We start from the raw sequence: 19,858 nt of genomic DNA on the forward strand, positions 1-19,858 counted from the left end.
TAAGCAGGAGCAGCGTCGTCTCGTCCGGTCCGTTCTCTGTCGGGGTGGAGTCCGCTCCCAGGTCTGTGATGCTGGTGTTGGCGGGGGGAGTGGTTGGATCCAGGCGGACCACGTTGTGGCCGCTCTCTGGGGACTGAGGTGTGCTGTCCAGACGAGACGCCATCAGGCCGTTCTGGTACTGAGCCCGTGTGATCTGAGGGAGGGAGGGGGACATGAGAAGGAGATCGAAGCTGATGCTGGTTTTCTTTGGTAGAATTTTCCTTTAAAAAGGTCCAATATTTTACACTTTTACAGTGTTTCATTTGACGTGTTGATCCATTAGAAGATATAGAAGATATTTACATCTTCTCTCCGGCGCTCTAGTAGCAACAGGTCAAGGAATGACTGTTTTCTGAGTGATATAATAAAAAAAAATTAATGATGGGTCCAGGTGGGTTAGGGTTAGACTGAGAGTGGAGACTGGTTTGTTGTGACATCACAAAGTTACAGAAGTCCTAACGGCTGGTTTTAAGGCTCCGTTTCTGAATACAGGCTGTGTGTTTCTCTGTGGACTGAGGCTTTGATACTTTCACAGTATTAATATAGAACCTGCTTTATAATCAAACAACACATGGAAATATACTTTATACGATATGAAACATTTAAACCTCCAATAACTGATTTTTTTTTGGCTGTTTGGAGGCAGCAGAAACTATGAACACAAAATTGACATATCACCTTTTAGGTTGATATGGTGAACAGACAGCTGCTCATTTACACATTCAGCAGTTATGGAGCAACATTATCATTCATTTGGACTTGTGTTTATGTCTCCACCAACCTCCACAATTTCTTTCCCCCAGCTTAATGAAATTGCAATTTTATCCATTTAAAACGAAATCTAACTCAGTAAATTGAGCATAAAACAATGAAAGGGTCTGAACGCTCTCTGAAGCAGCTCATACAATACTAAACGACGGGGCATGTTTGTTGTAACCAACCTTGACAAACTGCAGGTCGGTGAGGGCGCGGACGTAGAAGTCGGGTGTGTACTGCTGCGAGGGGATGCTGTTGTTGAGCTGGCTGTTGCTGCCGCTGACGGAGAGAGACTCGGTCCGGTCCGCTCCGCTCAGAGACGCTGTTCGGTTCAACCCACTGAGGTGTGACGGCGAACGAAACTCTGCAAATACACACGCACAGAGAAAAGGGTTATTAACAGCTCCTGTTAGCAGCTAAGAGACAGAGCAGTGTGATGAAGATCTATCAGGCTGTGCTGCGTACATACAAAATAAAACTCTTCATCTTGAGTCAAAGCTGTGTCGTTGGTTTGATTCTACTGTTTCAAAGCCATTCGTGGACTAACGGCTCTATGATGCCACTACAGATCAATGGAAACACCTCGAGGGCACAAGATGCAGTGAAGGGTCAAATGCAGGTTAATAATGAATGAACACAACTAATTAGTGACACACAAGGTATGAATGATGCACAAAATAACAACAGTAACACCTACACAAACGTTGTAAAGTAAACGTGTGAGAGCAAGAGGGCAGGAGGTTACAGAAGTTAAAGTTAAGTTATATCATCCATGAACAGCACAAACTCATGACCATCTGCACACACCCTTTGTTTCACGGACACATCAGCAAAGTGCTGTCTGTCTCACACGCCAAGGCGGTGACTCACAAAATTTTCCAAATAAGCAGTGACTCAATTAGTGCTTTCATATTTACAAAGCTTAAAGTACCTTCATTTACCGCTGAGCAGCACATGATGCAAACTATGATACGTATAATTGACAGCGGCGGAACAGAAGCGAAACTTTAACCTTTTAACACCCACAATTTGACCAGCAAAATATTATCAATATGAGTGTTTCTTAATGTGTTTGTCAACAACAGTAACTCCTGCAGTTAAGCTGCAGGTGTATAGACAGATAATGAATCACAATATAGGAAAACACATCAATAACGTCTTCACGGGAGAAGTCAGAATGGTTGACATACACTTAATTTATCATTAATAAACTTCATGTCCTTATTTCTATTACAACTGCATTACAAACCATTTAATTTAATATTAATATTTAATACTTATATTGTCCCAAGTATTCCCATAAAGACTGTAGTAAACTTATTTCATTCAGGGTGGGGAGTTTGGTTTATTTCTTCTGTGACCAATATTTGCAGGTGAAAACATGTCCACAGAGGAGAGCAGACTTAATAGCTGCAGGACACTAGTATGATGTAGAAATCCCCAGACAGTCACTACTATGAAATGTCACATCAATACAGACAAACAGAACAATATCTGTATTGTCTGATTTGACTCTTGTCTTTTTTTCCAAAAAGAATCGATTAATCTGCAAATTATTTTCTTGTTTAATCCATTAAATCATGGTCTTTAAAAGGCCCAAGCTGACACATGACACACTTTGTCTCAACAACAGTCAAACACCAACGGAGAAAAGCAGAAAAGCCAGTACCAGTACGTGTTTGCCACGAGTTGCTGATTTGTTTTTCTGTTCTGCAAAATAGACAACTGACACCTTATACATATGCTGTCTCGAAACGATTGGGTGTGAAAGGGTTAAAGCGCCAAATATGAAACAAATGGTCTACTACTGTATTCTTAGTCATATTAACTAATCATTTTCTGATTAAAATAACATCTTATTGTTGAGTCAAAGTCTAAAACACTTCCGGCAAGTTATTTTCCACCTCTGCTCCGACAAACTGAAACCACAATGACTAACATTCATGAGCTTCATCCAGCAGACTGTTTAGTTTTTATTGTGACATGCTAGTTTCATCAATGTATGTCTCACACACACACACGTACACACACATATATACACACACACACACACACACACACACACACACACACACACACTTTAAACGCAGGCTCGTTACCAGCTGTGTTATTACCAGTAGGCGTGAGTCTTCCAGCAGCGGGCCTCAGTGAGTCATAGGAAACTGTTTTACCTGGACACGTCAAGTGCGTTAACTTTCAAGGAATTCAGCTCGCTAGTTAATCCTGGATATCTACGGCTCATTTTCTTAGTTAGTGGTTAGATTTTCACTTAGTCATGAAAGAATCTTTATTGTTTAGATATTCAAGACTGTTGAGATCCAGTAGGGAACTTTTCTTTATTAAGATCCTTCCGCTAAACATTCATCTACAGCTTCAAACTTATGACTCGGTACTTATCTAGTCTGGTTCAGTTGGAAGTTTATCCCTGCTAAAAGGGAGTTTCTTCTTCCCACTGTCACCAAGTGCTGCTCATTGTGGGAACTTTTGGGTTTCATGCTATAATATTGTAAGGTCTTGCCTTGCGATAATGCATGTTATAATTTGGTGCTATACAAATACAATAAAATTGAATTAATTGAATAGTTTTTCCAGCTACAAGTTTTTTTTTTTAAAGCTTTTTAGCATTCATGTTAGTCCTGCCCTGTTTGTGTCATGTAAGGTTAAATCAGATAAATGCAACCATTAAACAACCATTGTCTAAACTAAATCTAAATATATGAATGATTAAATCAGAGTGCATTTTGCTGTTTACGTCTCTCTCAGAGTGCAGACTTGTTTACTCTTTGCAAAAAACATGATGTAGAGTTGCAGGATTTTCCATTTCCTCAGCCTCAGTCACATTAAACAACTCAAACCAAATAATGTGGTAGTGACGTTGAATTACACGAACAGATATTCAGATACATGTTCCTCTGACTTCTTGATACTATTTCAATTTCAACAGAACAAACTCACAGGACTGAGTTCAGAGACGTATATGACAAAAGCTTAGGTGCATTTTATTTTGTTCCCCTATTTTCTATTGTTATCAGCATTAAGTAAACGGTTTATAATACACTATAATATAATTGTAAGGACAGTTCAAGTGTTTATTACTGTGCAGTGTTTTTGTCAACATTTCTAACTTTTCCTATGAAAACATACTATTAGAAAAATAATAATAATTATATTATTATTGCTGTTGTTGTTGTTATACCTTTATATTTTAGCTATGTTGTCACTCATTATTTGGTTATACATCTGCCTTCACTCATGGGTGTCCACAGAAGGAATTACAGTTGATGATAAATACATATAAACACATATAAATACACCGCGGTGTAATATAAACCAATCAATAAAGGCTAAATAGGCGGATTTGAAGTAAAGTGTTAGCAAAGTATTTATTTTTCGTAACTTTTGTGTCTTGGGTGAGAGTTAAAACTTAAAGAAGAGTTACCTACTGGATCTTCAAGACTTAAAAAATCTGTGAAGGTTTTTCTATCAGTCAAAGCTCAGCTTGTGATCAGGTGCTCGCAGGGAGAGTTAGTGTCTTTAGGACTACGGTGGATGATGGGACCCAGTTCCAAACAACAACCCTCGCTCCTACCCCTTGGAAAGCGGTTATCTTAAAAACACTTTCATTGATGATTACGACACTGAGCAGGTACTGGGATTACATTTGGAACTGGGCACTGGTGATTAAAGTGGAGGAGACATACTGGCTGCAGTGCTACTGTTTGTTGTGCTCTAAAAGACTACAGTCTATTTCAGCAGTTAATGTCCTTGAGTCTATTCAAAACTATAGGGTTTATAATATGTTGCGAAAGTGAAGGATAGGACAACAATAACCAAAAAGAAACAACAAAAAAACACACATCCAGGCTGCATCTCAACAGCTTCATGTTCTCTCCATCTAAACACGGATGTAAAACAAAGAGAGAAAGAAACCATCTGAAGCTATTAGGATGCATCCAGAGCTGACGCTGCAAAGAGCGGACAGCTTAACCCCTCGAGGGCCTACAAGTCCCATCTGGGTGTCTTGTGATGCTGTCCCATCCTTCTCCCTTTTTTCTTAGAGGTGCCACGTGATCATTAACTGTCCCCATGTGTCCTGCCAGCTGAAGAGCTGTGCTGACATTTTGGCAGATACGCTCTTTGATCATCCTTCTTACTTTTGCAACAACATGAGCGGCGTCTTTTCGGCCTCTGCGTCTCCTCTGTACTACTCTGCACACGCTTATGCTAATACGTCGGTGCACTGTTTGTTTAGTGTTGTCATCTACCTGCTTTGTAAGGTAGGTATAGGGATACAGATCTCCGGCAGGCGCAATGTGATCCATACACTCAGAATTCAACTGATTGTTTTTTTGTTTTTTTTAAAAACCCAAATCTGGGGCTGGTTTCACAAAGACAGACTTCGCCTTTGGCACAGACTTCAGAGAGACGTCTAAATTCATCTGTTGCACAAAGCAGTTCAGTTCTTGACTGTCTTGCTGGAAACTGGACTGTGGCACAATGAATTCTGGGTAAATTAAAATTGAATTATTAAAAAAAAAAAAGGCCAACCGAGGAACCACATCTTACAGCTCGGTCTTTCCCTTCTCATCGCATTCTCCATAACAATGTTAACTAAACCACAAAGTATGAGCCATTTCCTGTTTTTTGTTGATGAGTGCTACTAGTCAGTGCAGGTGTCACAGACAGTTACCATGGTAACTTATGCATGAGTCAGCCCGAGGTGTCTTATTTGTATCAGACTAATCTGTGAGCAAAGTTAAGACTGGTCCAATACAACAGAACAGTCTGAAATATCTCTATGAAATCGGCCTCTGACGTGCGATATCATTATTATTATCATTATTGTTATTATTATTATTGTTATTATTATTCTTGTGTATCTAACAAACATTTCCAATAAGGATATACTAAATTAGATTATTTTGTTACACAGGATTTGATTATTCTGACCCAGATACTACGTACTAGGGCTGCACCTAACGATCGTTTTCATTACTGATTATTTCTAAAGAGTCACTTCAATGCTGAAAAAAGTAAATTCTGATTAAATAAAAAATTATTTAAATGATGGATCCATTATTGGAATTTTTGCATTTTATCTTCTGTCGATTGATAAAGTGTCTCAGCTCTACTTTGAACAGAGGGAGATGTTTTACAGCTGAAAACTAAACATGCGAGCGGCCTCATGTGGACAAACCATGTAATGACCAAATTCCTCCACCATTTTCATTCCAGCACTGAAACTTCTTTCTTTGCTTCTGACATAAACACAGACACTGTAATAAGATAAAACCCTCCATTAATATCAGCAACGTTCAATTGGTCGAGCTCAAATTAAAGGGAGAAACTGACCAAAAGTGGATCACCATCACTTTTTCCTTCCACTGGAGTCTGAGCTGACGAACATGAACTCTGACCTACACCTTCATGTGTTAAGGACTTAGTCACCTGCAACACATGCAAAATTCATGCAAATTAAATGTCGACTAATTAAAACCAGGTGTAAATGAGGTCATCCAGTTGAACAAAGAGCGTATTTGCCAAAAAAAAAAAAAAAAAAAAAAAGGAGCTGTCATGTCGTGACTCTTTGCTTTCCTTAAAGGGTAAATCTACACTGAATCACGTGGAGAAGAAGAATGCAGCTGCACTTCTCTTTGTTGGGTGAAACCTTCAAACAAGTTGCACCTTTGACCACGACGCAATCAGTAACATGATGATGGATATTTTGACATCCAGTGGATATCACTGATTGAGATGTGGTTTGAAGTGCAACCCCACAATTCATTGTTCCTGCCCTTAGAGAGCCGTGCAGGAGCAGTTTTCTGCCCTCCGTGGTTAGGCCTCGATTTACCCTTCAGCAGATTTCTAAGCCAACATGGAGAAAAATTTCTAAACCGCGCCCGGTGAATCAAAAGCCAGGCCCACCCACTAACGCCCAAACCCGCCCACCTACCCCAACCCAACCCAACCCAACCCAACCCAACCCGTCCTCGGTGTTAAAGGACCCAGACATGCCGGAGTTTACCTGGCAACCGAGAGAACAGAGAAAACCTCTTAAAGGAGAGGTGGCGAGGACGAGGAGCAGCCACTGAGAGGAGAGAAGGAAGGGAGGGAGAAGTTGATCGATGGGACAAAGGGGAGGAGGGGGGTGACGGGGAGGGAGGGAGGGATGGAGGGAGGGAGAGTCAGTGAGACAGTGGGAGACAGTGGGAGACAGATCTGCTTCCAGACTTGGGCGTAGACATGCAAAACCATGGAGAAATTCTGCCCCGCTGCAGCACCATCACGTCACATTCAACTGCCTGAAAGCGAACTGAAGTTTTCAGGTTGTTTTCGTTACTGAGCTGTTGGATGAAAATGTGTGAATGAGGCTGACGCTGATGGGAAGAAAGGAACCTTGAGAAGATGACAAAATTATGCTTCACACATCTCTGTCTCTCTCTCTTTAGATGAAGCACCTTAAAGAGTGAGCTGCTGAGCGTTAAGATGAAACAGAGACTTGAAAGAAAGGAAAGAGTGACGCTGGGACCGGACAACATTTACATCCTTCTCCTCCAGGTGGTCACAGTGTCAGATTAGCTGTTTGTGGTGACATAACCTGCTGCTATCACCTGCCTGGGGGATATTAACACACACACTGAACTCCAACCAGTCATTGCTTTGGATTTTTCATGATCTACAGGAGAGGCCGCTTTCTCTTTTCCACTTAAATGTATGCACTAATGAGCTCTCATGCTCCTATTAATCACCATCATTCGGGTATTATATCAAATTTTCCTGCATCAGTGCCAATAAAATACCTGAGTTTCTGCACCTGAACTACCAAAAAAAACACACATTTTTATTTTATAAAACATCAAAACTTCTTAAAGGTTAAATGTTAAACATAAATAGTGGCAGGAAAATGTAAGATTTAAATCAGTATGATCAAACAAATCTGACCACACATTCAATACAAGCTCCTGGTACTTGACGGCTGCTTGTCTGCACCACATAAAGGGCCGAGTGTTGACATCCATCCTTTTGGTCAGAGTCACAGATGCTGGTGTTTCCATCCGGGCCTCATGAGACGTACTGATCTAGAATGGACACACTACGGAGAAGAAGTCTTCATGAGTCCACTCGGTTCGGAGGAACTTCAGAGTCAAACGTGATCGGACTGGGTCCAAGTCACCACCTACAGTCTAAACTGGTCTTGGTCAGGTCTCTGGTCCGTGTGACGGTGTGTCTAATACCTGAGTGGATCTGAGTCCTGGCTCTGCTCTGATCTCCTGACATCGTCGTAATCATCTTCACCCAGTTGAGTGCAGAGAGTTTTATTGCTGGTGCAGGAGGCTTTTAATTATTGAAAATTAATTTACTGAAGTTTGTTTCTATGACTTCTTCTTCTTCTTCACCTCAGCTGCTTGATGTTAGCTCTCTATTCGAGTGTGTTCGGGATGACCGCACTTCAGATCTAACCCTAACCCTGGTCTAATAAGGTCGTGCAGGTCAGGTTTGTTTCTGACTGGGTCCACTCTGGACGACTGAAGACCTCCGCCGCACATGATGAACCACACTGTCATGTCCCACCGCCCCACATCTGTCACATCAGGCCTCTATCGGCCTGATCTCGTGTGGCCTGATCCCAGCGTAAGAGAAAAGAGAGAAACAGAGCTCGACAGAGACGTGAATGTAAAGACTGAACTGACATGGACAGCAGAGAGACAAGCGAACAGATGGAAGTCAACAACAGAGACACAGGACGACGCTAAACTGAGCAAATCTGGCAGAAGGGAAAAAAAGAATGACTTTTATATCTAAGGAAGAGAAAGCGTGTGTGTGTGTGTGTGTGTGTATGTGTGTGTGTGAGAGCGAGAGAGCCAGAGAGGGAGGGAGGGAGGGCAGGAGTTCAAAGGTCATCAGCAGAAGAGATTTCAGAAACCAGTAATGCATTCCACCTCCCCCTTCCAGCACATGAGCCCTCCCCATGTCCTCAGTGAACCCAAACCAACAAACCTTGCTCTTCTTAAAAGGTTCATGTTAGAGAAGTTTGTGCCTGAGTTAAACTTTATTCAAAAATAAATAAATCCCAGCTATTTGCTTTAAGCTGCATGGAAACAGCTGCCCCGTGTTTACCAGCGGTTTACCAGATGAGCGTGTGTCACATGATGTTGTGCATGTTGTCAATTAAAGAAAAACTGGTTTTCAGATTTCAGAAGTCGACCCACTCGCTGCTCCGAGTGTTCAAGAGCCAGAGCTGTGGATTACATGAAAATATCTGAACCACACAGTGTGTGTGTGTGTGTGTGTGTGTGTGTGTAAAAAGGTAAATAAATTACTGCCGACGCTCAGCCATGTGGAGCGGTGGAGTCGCTGTTTAACAAGCAAATTCCACACATGGTTTTATGTGTAACATGTCGGTCTCGTTCAGCTGTGATACAACTGAAGACTGATAATTTATTATCCACATTCAAAACGGTCACAGTTATTGATCAAAATGATCAGTTTTACTTTGCACAGAAACTGTAGTGGTCTCCTGAGATCAGCTGTATGTGGGTGTGGCTCAATTATATATTGATGAGTGGCAGCCACAGTGGTAAACTGAAATTTAAACAGTGTAAACTAAAGTGTACTTAATTTTTCATGAGGTGCGGCAAAGTAATACATGCTAGCCAACATGATGTATGATGACTTTAAGGACTGCTAAATGAAAACGTTAAAGTCATGTTAATGAAACTGCCTCACTGTCCACATTTATTATAAGTACACATACTGTTATCTCATACTGCAGCTGATATCTTGGTCTAATGGACTTTGAATTTCAGTAAAATAATATACAGTTCAAATCATATGAGAGTGGAGTCACAAACTGTGATGCTTATTGCTTATTACTTGAATTCTTTTCCTTTTTGGTGTGCTGTAATGTGATTTTCTTAACTTATTCTACATTATTCATTCATTATAATTAACTGTAACTGGTTTACTAATGTTCCTAAAAAAGCTGTATGTATAAAAACTGTTTACTAGAAATTTAATTTAATTACAATCTTAGAAAGCTGTCATAGCTATATGACATTTTGCCACTAGGTGGCAGAAGAAGCATTTAAACGTGGGACATTACACTGCAAACACTAATTTAACCCTAGCACATTAATTAATAGTGCATTGTAAAATAACAGAGGAGAGGAGATGGAGGTTCTGGACTCACCCAATGTGGGAGCACTGAGCGCCATGACACCGTAGAAAGAGAAAGGCCCGGTCTCAAACTTCATGTTCTCGTTACCGGCCTCCACTTCCACCCGGCCCTGACAGAAACGACACAAACAAACATGGATGATGCAGAAGCAAATTACAACTGGAGCAGTAACGACAACATCACAGGAGGGATTTTATTCTGCACATTGAAACTCGTCATGTCTGTCTCAGTAGCACCAGAAGCCATTTAAATCACTTAGAGGGAGAAAATGTGGTGGTAAGAAAAGTCTGAAAAATCCTTATACTAATACTAATAATTTACCAGCTGTTTCGTTCCTACAGAACACTTTCAGAATATGATTTAATTGCTAACTATAATCAGATCAACGAATGGATGTTTTGTGCTTTATATTTACTCTAAAGTTGACCTTTCTGTTCAGTGTGTCCTCTGGGCTGTTTTCTTCTGAGGACAGAAAGTCACTAAAACATCATGTGACACAAAAAAATTCCCACTCAAAGTCATGTGAATGAATCCCTCTTATCAGACAGATTATCAGCTAAACTGTGGAGTGATATCACATCTCATCCTCACCTCCATCCTAACAGCTGCCTGCAACTAATAATTTAATATTTTCACCTTTAATTAATCTGCTGTTTTTTTTTTTTGTCATTAAATGCCTGTTAAAATTTGTGTGTCTTCTAATGTCTTATTCTGACAAGTTTAAAAACAAAGAAAAGACATTTGAGGCTCTGGAAATAGTAAATGTTTGATAATTATTCTTTATAAAATGACAAATTAAACAATTATTTGATTATCAAAATAGCTGCAGATGAATTTTCTGTTAATCATCATCAGCTAATCGACTGGACTAGATGATCTCTAATTGTTAGACAAAGACTGATAAAAGCCTTGTAACCCTGACTTTCAGTTTTTCATGAAATCACACTGCTTGGCCTCTAGAGGGCGTCAGACTCTCAGTTCTAAATAAGGCGAGAGAGTATTTGCTGGAGAGGCCTTGCATCATTAGTGGGAGGAAACATGTTTATTTTGGACTTTGTTACACACTCGTGAGTACTCAACAATTCAAGATTTACAAGTTTGAAAAGGGAAGACACTGCGGATCAACAATGTGATGACAAATGAGGAGATGAGTGAGGCAGAGGTTAAATTGAAAACCAAGGTTGTGCAGCAGAGAGATGGATGAATTAGGGACACAGAGCGGGAGATGGAGGGATGAGAGGACGGGGGGGGGGGGGGGGGGGGGGCAAGAGGGTGAAGGAGGCCTCTGTGTTGGTTCAGAGAGTTGGCCCGAGTCGGCCCGCTGGAATGTGTGAACTGCAGCAACAACACAGCACAGTTAATCCACACTGTCATCCCTCCTTCCCTCCATCCCTCTGTCCCTCCATACTCCCATCCCCCCCCGGGGCTGATGGGAGCCGAACAGGTGGTGAAATAAAAGGGAGACAAAAAAAGAAAAGGGCAAACAAGATGGCGCGGAGAGCTCGCCGCATCTGACAGTGACTGCAGAAGTTTGACGTGTGCGGAGCATGAAGCGACTGATAGGATGGGCTGCAGGGATATGTACATAAAACACCAACAACATTTCATTTTTCATCAAATCCACCACGTCTTAATTTAACATTTCAGCATCAGTACAGTCCCGTCCTAACATGAAACTTCTTACAGGATTTTGTAGAAAGTTTTTAAGAATTTTTGAGGCTAAAAAGTTTTTAATTGTTTGACTCAACTGCATGTGAAACCGTCAGGCAGAAGTTTATGAATTCAAACTCACAGATCATTAATAAACAAGGTCAGATCATTACATTTCACATTAAGAGATCAACGCTGTGCGTATATTTCTCTTTAAGGCCTCCTGGAAGGAACGGACAGAGAGCAAACATTTACAAACATAAACGATCTGATGTAACCATCCCTCATGCTATTTTAGGGTGCATGCCAATTTAGAAACCTGGCTTGGATATTACAGGAGGGGGAGGGGGAGGGGAGGATCTGTCACTGGAGTTACCAAGTGGGCTGCTCCCATCACAAACGCTGTGCTGAATTAAGTTCACAACGTCTCCCCGCGGCTCAGCAACTGATGTCAGCCCCAATCGGAGCTGCACTCGTCCACGCCGCGGCGGCATTAATCTGAAAACTGCAGCCACTATTAAAGCTCAGAAATGGCTCATTTTCTGACGAGAATTAATCCTTGTTTCCCTGATATCATTTTTAGACCACTGCTAGGTTTGACTTTCAGAAAGAAGGGAAGGTTAGAGAGCGGTTGAATCATTTCTGAGAGCCTGGTTCAAGGTGTGTGTGCTTTTTTAAAGCAGAGGTTTAACCACAACGGTTGTAAGCGATTAGTGACATAATTCAGCGCTGTAGGTCCCAGAGATGAACTTGCAGAAACCCTCATTCATTCATTATATGGTAAAAGATAAATGAACTGTACTTATATGGAAGCCACAATCACCCATTCACACACACATTCATACCGCGCTCTCGACTACACACAGATGGTGAACAACGTAAAAAACGAGCAGCTATCAGAGGAGCTGCTTTTGAGTAAGTTCAGCTCCAGTGCCTCTAGATTTAGCAGCATTCGGAGCACGCTCATAATTAAAGACACTCGCCATGCACGGTGAAAAAATGTCTAATTTTGGACGACTTTAAGCGCCTTGTTTAACTGTTGATGTAAAGTCGCTGTTGCATCACAAGTATTTGCCCTTCCTGGTGCTCATACTGTTGTTTGCCCAGGTAAAAGAAAATGTGCACTGTCATACCTTTAGGCTTGTAGTGAGTTCACTGTCCCTACTAACATTAGCATGTAACATACACATACACACATACTCTCATCATCTCTGCTTTCTGGTTTCCTTTGTGTTTCATGAACACGCTTTGATGTTTCAGCTGTTTGTGCAGAAAGTGAAAGCGTCTTTCCCTAATGAGGACGGTCGATCCATCCTTCTACAGCTCCAACTCCCTGTGTGTGTGTGTGTGTGTGTGTGTGTGTGTGTGTGTGTGTGTGTGTGTGTGTGTACAGATACTTATTTTCTGTCTTTATTTTGACAGGTAACTTCTCTGGGCATGAATGTCTTTGCTGCGACGCACTCGTTCAAATTCATTCAGTTACACAATTTCACACCTGCCCAGTACAACCGCAGGCTTCCACCTTCGGCTGCTGAGTAATCAGAGGCCTCGCTCAAGGACGACTCGCTGCCGAGAGAAGAGTGGATGTAGTCTGCAAACCTTTCCTGACATTTCTGCTTTACTGGAACGGGACACAATAATACTTTAGCCTCTGATTTTTCCTGTATTTCTCCAGTGTTGCCCCCCAAGTATTCAGGGTTTACGGCAGCGTGACTTCTTCATTTGACCCTTAATGCAAAGGTTAAACCTCTTCAGCTCTGCCGCCAGCTTTCTGCCACTTAAAGTGTATGAGCAGATTTGGAAAGATGCTAATCACCTCTCAACATATGGCCAACCCTGCGTGTATGCAACCATCGGCCGGGGTCAAATACTTAGCCCGCAACACGTGCGCATACGCAAAAAACACTCATGCGTGCCTCACGAGCACGCAGAGGGCCGACTCTATCTGCAGCTGTCCGCGCTGCCGCGAGGCTGGTGTTTCATTTATAAAGGGAGGCACGGGGGGGAGGAGGGGGAGGGCAGAGAGAAAGAATAGAAACAGAGGGAGGCGGAGGACAGGAGTGAGAGGTGTGAAGCCTGCTGGTGCTCCGGTCAGACCTGTTCTCCCAGATCTGCACAAAACAGCCTGCCAACACTTAGACCCATAAACTGCACCAACACTGGGCTTTTATTAGAGAATAAGCCTTGAGTGGGTCACTGTGGTCAACCACCGGTTCTGTATTTCAGAGAATCAACCCCGGTCACAGGCTTTTATAATTTTTATTTCTTATATCTGATATCAGAAATAACTGCGGAGTAGGGGCAGGAGAAATTCACTCCACAGCCTTTGCAATGTCCGTCTATAAAATCTCCATTAAACTCTGCTGCTTCGAGTTGTTGCACACTTGATGATGCGAGACAATAAACAGGCGTGTAATGGCAGGTGGTCGCCGACAGCAGCGGATTGAGACACAGCAATCACAATCACACTTGTGGAACAGTAACGACACTGATGTTTCAGTTCATTATGGATAAAGAAAGCAAACAAACTTCCTAAACAACACTATCACTGTACTGGATTGTGCACTGGCAGGAATATTATAATCAATTATAAACAGTTTAGAAAGTTTAGAAAGGGTCTTAAATGAAGCTAAAGTCTTCATCACATCCTACAGGAGTCAAATAACTATTTCACCTTTTCCTTTTTGTGACTTACCATGAAAATATAATATAAATATAAACATCATATAGAACAAAACTGCTTCATTAGTTTTGATTCTACCTCTTTAAAAGCCTTGAAATCCTCTTTCCTTTGGGATGTCAGTATTGTTCTCACTGGTTTGTTGTGGGCGAGGCCAAGTTGGACAAAGGTGGCGCACGTTGTCCCACACCTCCGAGCACCAATCAGAGCTCAGCAATATTTGAATCAAAACATGGTGACTATTTTTCCAGCTCTAACAATCAAGTCTGATCAAGCCACAGCCGCACAGTCGTGATGAAGGAGATTCACTCAGTATTTTGAGAGTTAAACTTGTAATTAATAATCCTCAACGCCTCAGTTTCCACAGATAAGAAATATCTTTATCTTGGCACATGGTTCAGCTAAAAAAAACCAAACAGCTAAAACAAATAAACCAAAATACACATTGGATTTGAATGTAGAACATGTACGTGATCGTGTCAGAAGGTGTGGAGTAAAATGATTTTTCCAACCTTGAAGCGACTTAAGAGTGACAAAGGGAGGAACATGCGTCGTATTAAATGATTTTTCGCATCTCTCACAAGTCAAAAAATGTGCGCACAAACACACAACATACGGGCGTTAGTGCCCGAAGAAAGCAGATGTCCTAAACCCAGCGCTGCTAGCTTCAGCTTCATGAATACATGGTACTTTTACATCATCACACTGGAACACCGTCTCTCACTCATTTCTAACCCAGGGCTGTGTTTCCGCTTAAAGTTCAAAACCTGTGTGTGTGTGTGTGTGAGAGACTGTGTGTGTGTGTGTGTGTGTGTGTGTGTGTTTTTGCTAAGACATGTGTGGGACGTGCACTGTAGGTGGGTCTTAGCCAAAGTTCAAGTCGGTGTGTTATGACTCATCAGCAACGTGAGCGAGAACTTCATGTCCCCACTCCGGTCTCTATCCATCAAACTGACACACATCAAGGCGCTGATGTTCGCCGGTAACAGACAAGCTTTTAAAAACACAACCCTCCCTGTGACCTTCACTGATCAATTATACTCCAGCTTTACTGCCGGGGAGGCGGCAAACTGCTGAGGAGGGGTGTTTTTTTTTAAGGCAGAACTAAGGTAAAGTTGGAGTCTTTGGAAGTACTAGAATAGAGCAGTGAAGCTTGTTAGAGTGTTTTATGAACACTGGAAGAGGAAAGACAGTTTAAAGACTTATTTTTATAGTTGTGGCCGTTGTTTCTGTAGATTGTGATAACATTACACTAAGTGAACACCAGCAGAAATCAGCTATCAGACAGTTTTAAACAAGTCAAAACTACTGTCTCTGAAGGTAAAACTGAAAGTGAAACTGTCTGAAAGTTGTTCTGTAAACTAAGATTGGATGTTCATAGTGATGTTTGGGGTAATAATCATACAACTTCCCTTTGGTTTCCCTTTCAAATAAGGTTCAGTAGTCTGGTAATCTTGTTTAAAATCTACCTGTCTAATCATTCGTTTCATGTTTCTAACCCCATTGTCTTTTTTTGGGGATGTAACAGTGTTATTATTACCATTAGAAATAATGGCCACAACTATGACAATAAGAAGTTGCAGTACGGTTTTTTTGTTTTTGATTGTTTTGTTGTTTTTTTATTAATATGTAAGTGCATACCAATACGTTTTTTTATAAACGGAGGTTTGTTGAGGAGCATGTTACAGCTTGTGAAAGTTTCTGGCTGTGAAGACACTGAGGAAAGAACCATTACAAAGTCTTCAAACAGGAAGGTGAGAGAGAAACAGACATCTCAGGCAAGCGAGGAAGGTTAATAAATGTGTCGGAGTCGAGTCTTTAAGTCGCCGGACAAGAAGTTAGTTACTGATGGTGAAAGTGTTGGAGACACGACAGACACTAAACAAGGACGGAGGATTACAGTGTTGGAACAGGGCCAATCAGTTCAGAGGCAAAATTAACTCTGTGTGTGTGTGTGTGTGTGTGTGTGTGTGTGTTTGTGTGTGTGTGTGTGTGTGTGTGTATGTGTGTGTGTGTGTGTGTGTGGTTGTGTCTGTGACCAACCAGCCTCAGTGTTTAGTGGTTTGTGACCATGTGTTTGTTATAAAATGAACCGCTGACTTCAGTTAATGGTTGATGTCAAACTGAACAGTTTTCTCCAACAGTTTGCGCAAAGTCACTGAGTCACTTGTGCAGTGACACTGACACACACACACACACACACACACACACACACACACACACACACACACACACACACACACACACACACACTTCCTCAGTGAGATGTTACAGTGTGAGTCAGTGTCAATGTACATCAACTCAAGTGTTGATGGTGTGAGGTCATGCACATGCACACACACACACACACACACACACACACACACACACACACACACACACACACACACACACACACACACTAACACACACACACACTCTAGATCTGCCTCCTTTCGGTCTTTCTTATTCTCACAGGACAGACATTTTTCCAGCTCTTGTCCACAACAGGAAGAGTTGCTCACAAATAAGTTCTGACGTTGTGATCCAGGAATGCGACCACAACAATGGTGTCTGTTTATATTATCAACCGCCAGATACAGGAAATTAATTGGTGACAATGTCGATAATTGATCAGTTGTTGGCTGCGGCTTCTAAGACTTGCAGTAACAGACTTTTTTTGACCACTTGAAGGCAGTAGAAACAAGTTGTTAACACAACACTGACATCATCAGCTTTAAAGTTGATCTAACAACCTTGTTGTAAACAGTTGTTTACACATCCAGCAGTTACAGAACAACGTCATCATTCATTTATAAGTCCAATATTTTCTCTCTTTTAGCTCTGTGTTTGGTCTCCACCAGCTGCTGGGGGAAATATCTGACTCTTTAGCTGCTAAATGCTCCACTATGTTCACCAGCTACTGGCTAACTGTGGGACAGTGGGATATTACAGTGGACCAAAACACTTGTGGGTCGGACAGTGACAGACAATGGGCTGAAACTCACTGTAAAGCTCAGTAGAGCAGATTCAGGTGGTAATTCATCACATATTGTCATTTCATCAAACATCTGAATATGAATGACTCAGTTTCATATTATTATAAATATGGAAATTTGAGGGGGGGTTTGTGATGATGAGATAAACCTCTGAAGGCATCAATCTGTTGTTCTTTCCATTTTAAAAACTAATCTGAAGGTCAAAAAGATGACTGACAGATTCCTTAAAAGTGATAATGATCATTAGCTGAACACCAGAAACTACCTGCTCATAAATAAACCTGACCATTTCCTGGAGCAGTGCTAGACACAGTGCGGCATCTTCCACTGAAAAACCTTTGATCTGACGCTTGGAGCAAACTGAACGGTACAATATGACTGTCGACCAGGAAACTTACAATAACATGCAAATAAAGGAAAAGGATTTTATAAAAGGTTTATAAACCTCAAGAGTAAAAATCATTCCTTCCTTTCATCCAAACTTTTTAAAATGAAGTGAAATGACCAAGTTCAGATTTCCATATGTTACAGAAGCTGAAGGAAAACAACAGTGATGTGACTCTGCCTGTGTAGACCGACTGCACTGTGAGAATAACAGAGCATCTTTATAGAGGCATGAATCACGCTGGTCATAAACAAACAGCCTGTCTGCTGACAGTGTAGATCACTACCAGGGAAACACACACACACACACACACACACACACACACACACGCACGCGCACACACACACACACACACACACACACACACACACACACACGCGCAAACATACACAGACACTATAAAAGGAGTGGAACAAGGACACTGAATTATCTGTATCTGAGGTTTTTGGTTCTCATGAGTCTACTGGACTCCCACACATCAGACGCACATACACACACACATGAAGCTGGAAATACAAACAAACATGTAAATGTATTTACCCACAATGAAAATGAGGTCTTCTCATCTCTGCATCCATCACATGGACGGTCTTTATCTGTCTTTATCTATCACAACAATAGTCGTCCTACGTGAGAAACCTGCCTGTGACATGCACGTTACATATTAGATAGTTCAGATGTGAGATTTTTTCCCTCCATGTGAAAATAATAACATATAAATTGAAATAAAACTCCACATCACGTCTCTACAAGAGGCTCGGTTTCCATGGAGCGAGTCAGTGGTACTTCCGCCGTCTCTGAACCTTCCTCTCTCAGTTTCTCCTCTTCCTCTGTTTCCAAACTCACACTCCTGGAATGTGAGAGTGTAATTTTGTTTACAGGACAAATATGAGCAGCACACAAACTCGCAGGCTGCTCCGAGACTCATATCATCACAGAAGATTTCAGGGGAAATTCATAATTCATCGACTAGTCTGCAGCGCATCAGTCATTAATGAAATATAACATTCATCAGCACAGGATCTAATGAAAAGAATAAGTGAGGATCTTAAAGTGCTTACACCTGGAACGACCTGGATCTTGAGTCAAAAAGCCCATGGGATTTTTTACATGGGATTTTGGATTACTAAAGTTTATTATAATGCCACATTTGTAGTCTCATTGAGACACTCGTTATCAACCGGCCTGACGTAAAATCACGACTCAGATATTTACTCAGGTATTTTATCGTTGTAGAAAGAAACATGAAAATGTCTTGAGCTTGTTTTGACCACAGACCTTATTTCAGCCTTCTGACCAGAAACCCATTAAAAAAACAAAAAACAGACTTCGAGATGAGGGAACCGGAAGTGCTAAAATGAAAACTAATTTCTCTATTAGATATAATCTGACAAACTTGCATTGAAAGCAAAGTAAAAAAGCATTTTGAGAAAAGACAGAGCAGAGAGAAATATTGTTTCACCTTCATCTTTGTAATAATATTTGGAGGAATTTGTCCACACTTCACACTTTCTACACCGAGTTATTCACATCTACTGGCTCCAGCTGCATCTTTCTCTTCACAAAGCAACGGTGGAAAATTCCCTCCCTGGCACGCCGACTCTAAATGCCTCCCCTTCCAAAAAGGTCTCTACGGATTATTCTACATGTGGGGTCTCCGCGACAGCCCTCCACATCCGGCCCTCCACGGGGAAAATCTCACCAAGACAAACGGCGGGGAGAAAGCCAACACAGATCCCCAGATTACTGGACTCGGCTAATGACTGTTTGGGGACAATGACATAAGCGACGTGTGGGAAATAAATGAGCGTGAAAGAGTGAGATTAAGACAATGAAGTGTAGTTTTCCCACCCTGTGGGATTTGAACGCACGTGTACATGTACACAGAGTGGATACTGCAGATGTGTAAACGCGGTGTCAGTGATTTGTGTGTGTGTGAACGTACAGAGAGAGGCAGAGGCTCTCAGGTTGAAGTGGGTGTGTGAGTGTGTGTGTTTGGGATTAGCGTATTGACATCTGACTGACAGCAGGCGGGTATGGCCTCCTCCTCCCTCCGCTAACATCTTATATAATGGGGATCAATTAGTGAAGAGCAAGGCCTCTAGGACCGGAGACACAGCTCTCCTCCATCACTCTCTCCGAGCACGAGGTCACAGCTGTTTCAAACCTCCTTTGACCTTCCTCCTCTTTCC

The 19,858-nt window shown here is 41.7% G+C and overlaps 1 protein-coding gene across 1 annotated transcript in view; it reads right to left on the reverse strand.

Moving 5' to 3' along the window:
- Positions 1-19,858, reverse strand: part of LOC130169558 (metal transporter CNNM4) — a 49,977-nt gene that overhangs the window by 5,311 nt on the left and 24,808 nt on the right. Inside the window, exons 5-7 of the mRNA XM_056376411.1 lie at positions 9,986-10,082; positions 981-1,159; positions 1-193 (exon numbers count right to left, since the gene is read on the reverse strand). The exon at positions 1-193 is cut by the window's left edge and continues 5,311 nt beyond it. Coding sequence (XP_056232386.1) covers positions 1-193; positions 981-1,159; positions 9,986-10,082 — 469 coding nt within the window. The remainder of the gene's footprint in view (positions 194-980; positions 1,160-9,985; positions 10,083-19,858) is intronic.

Source organism: Seriola aureovittata, chromosome 5 (assembly GCF_021018895.1).
Source record: "Seriola aureovittata isolate HTS-2021-v1 ecotype China chromosome 5, ASM2101889v1, whole genome shotgun sequence".
Classification (NCBI taxonomy): Eukaryota; Metazoa; Chordata; class Actinopteri; order Carangiformes; family Carangidae; genus Seriola; species Seriola aureovittata.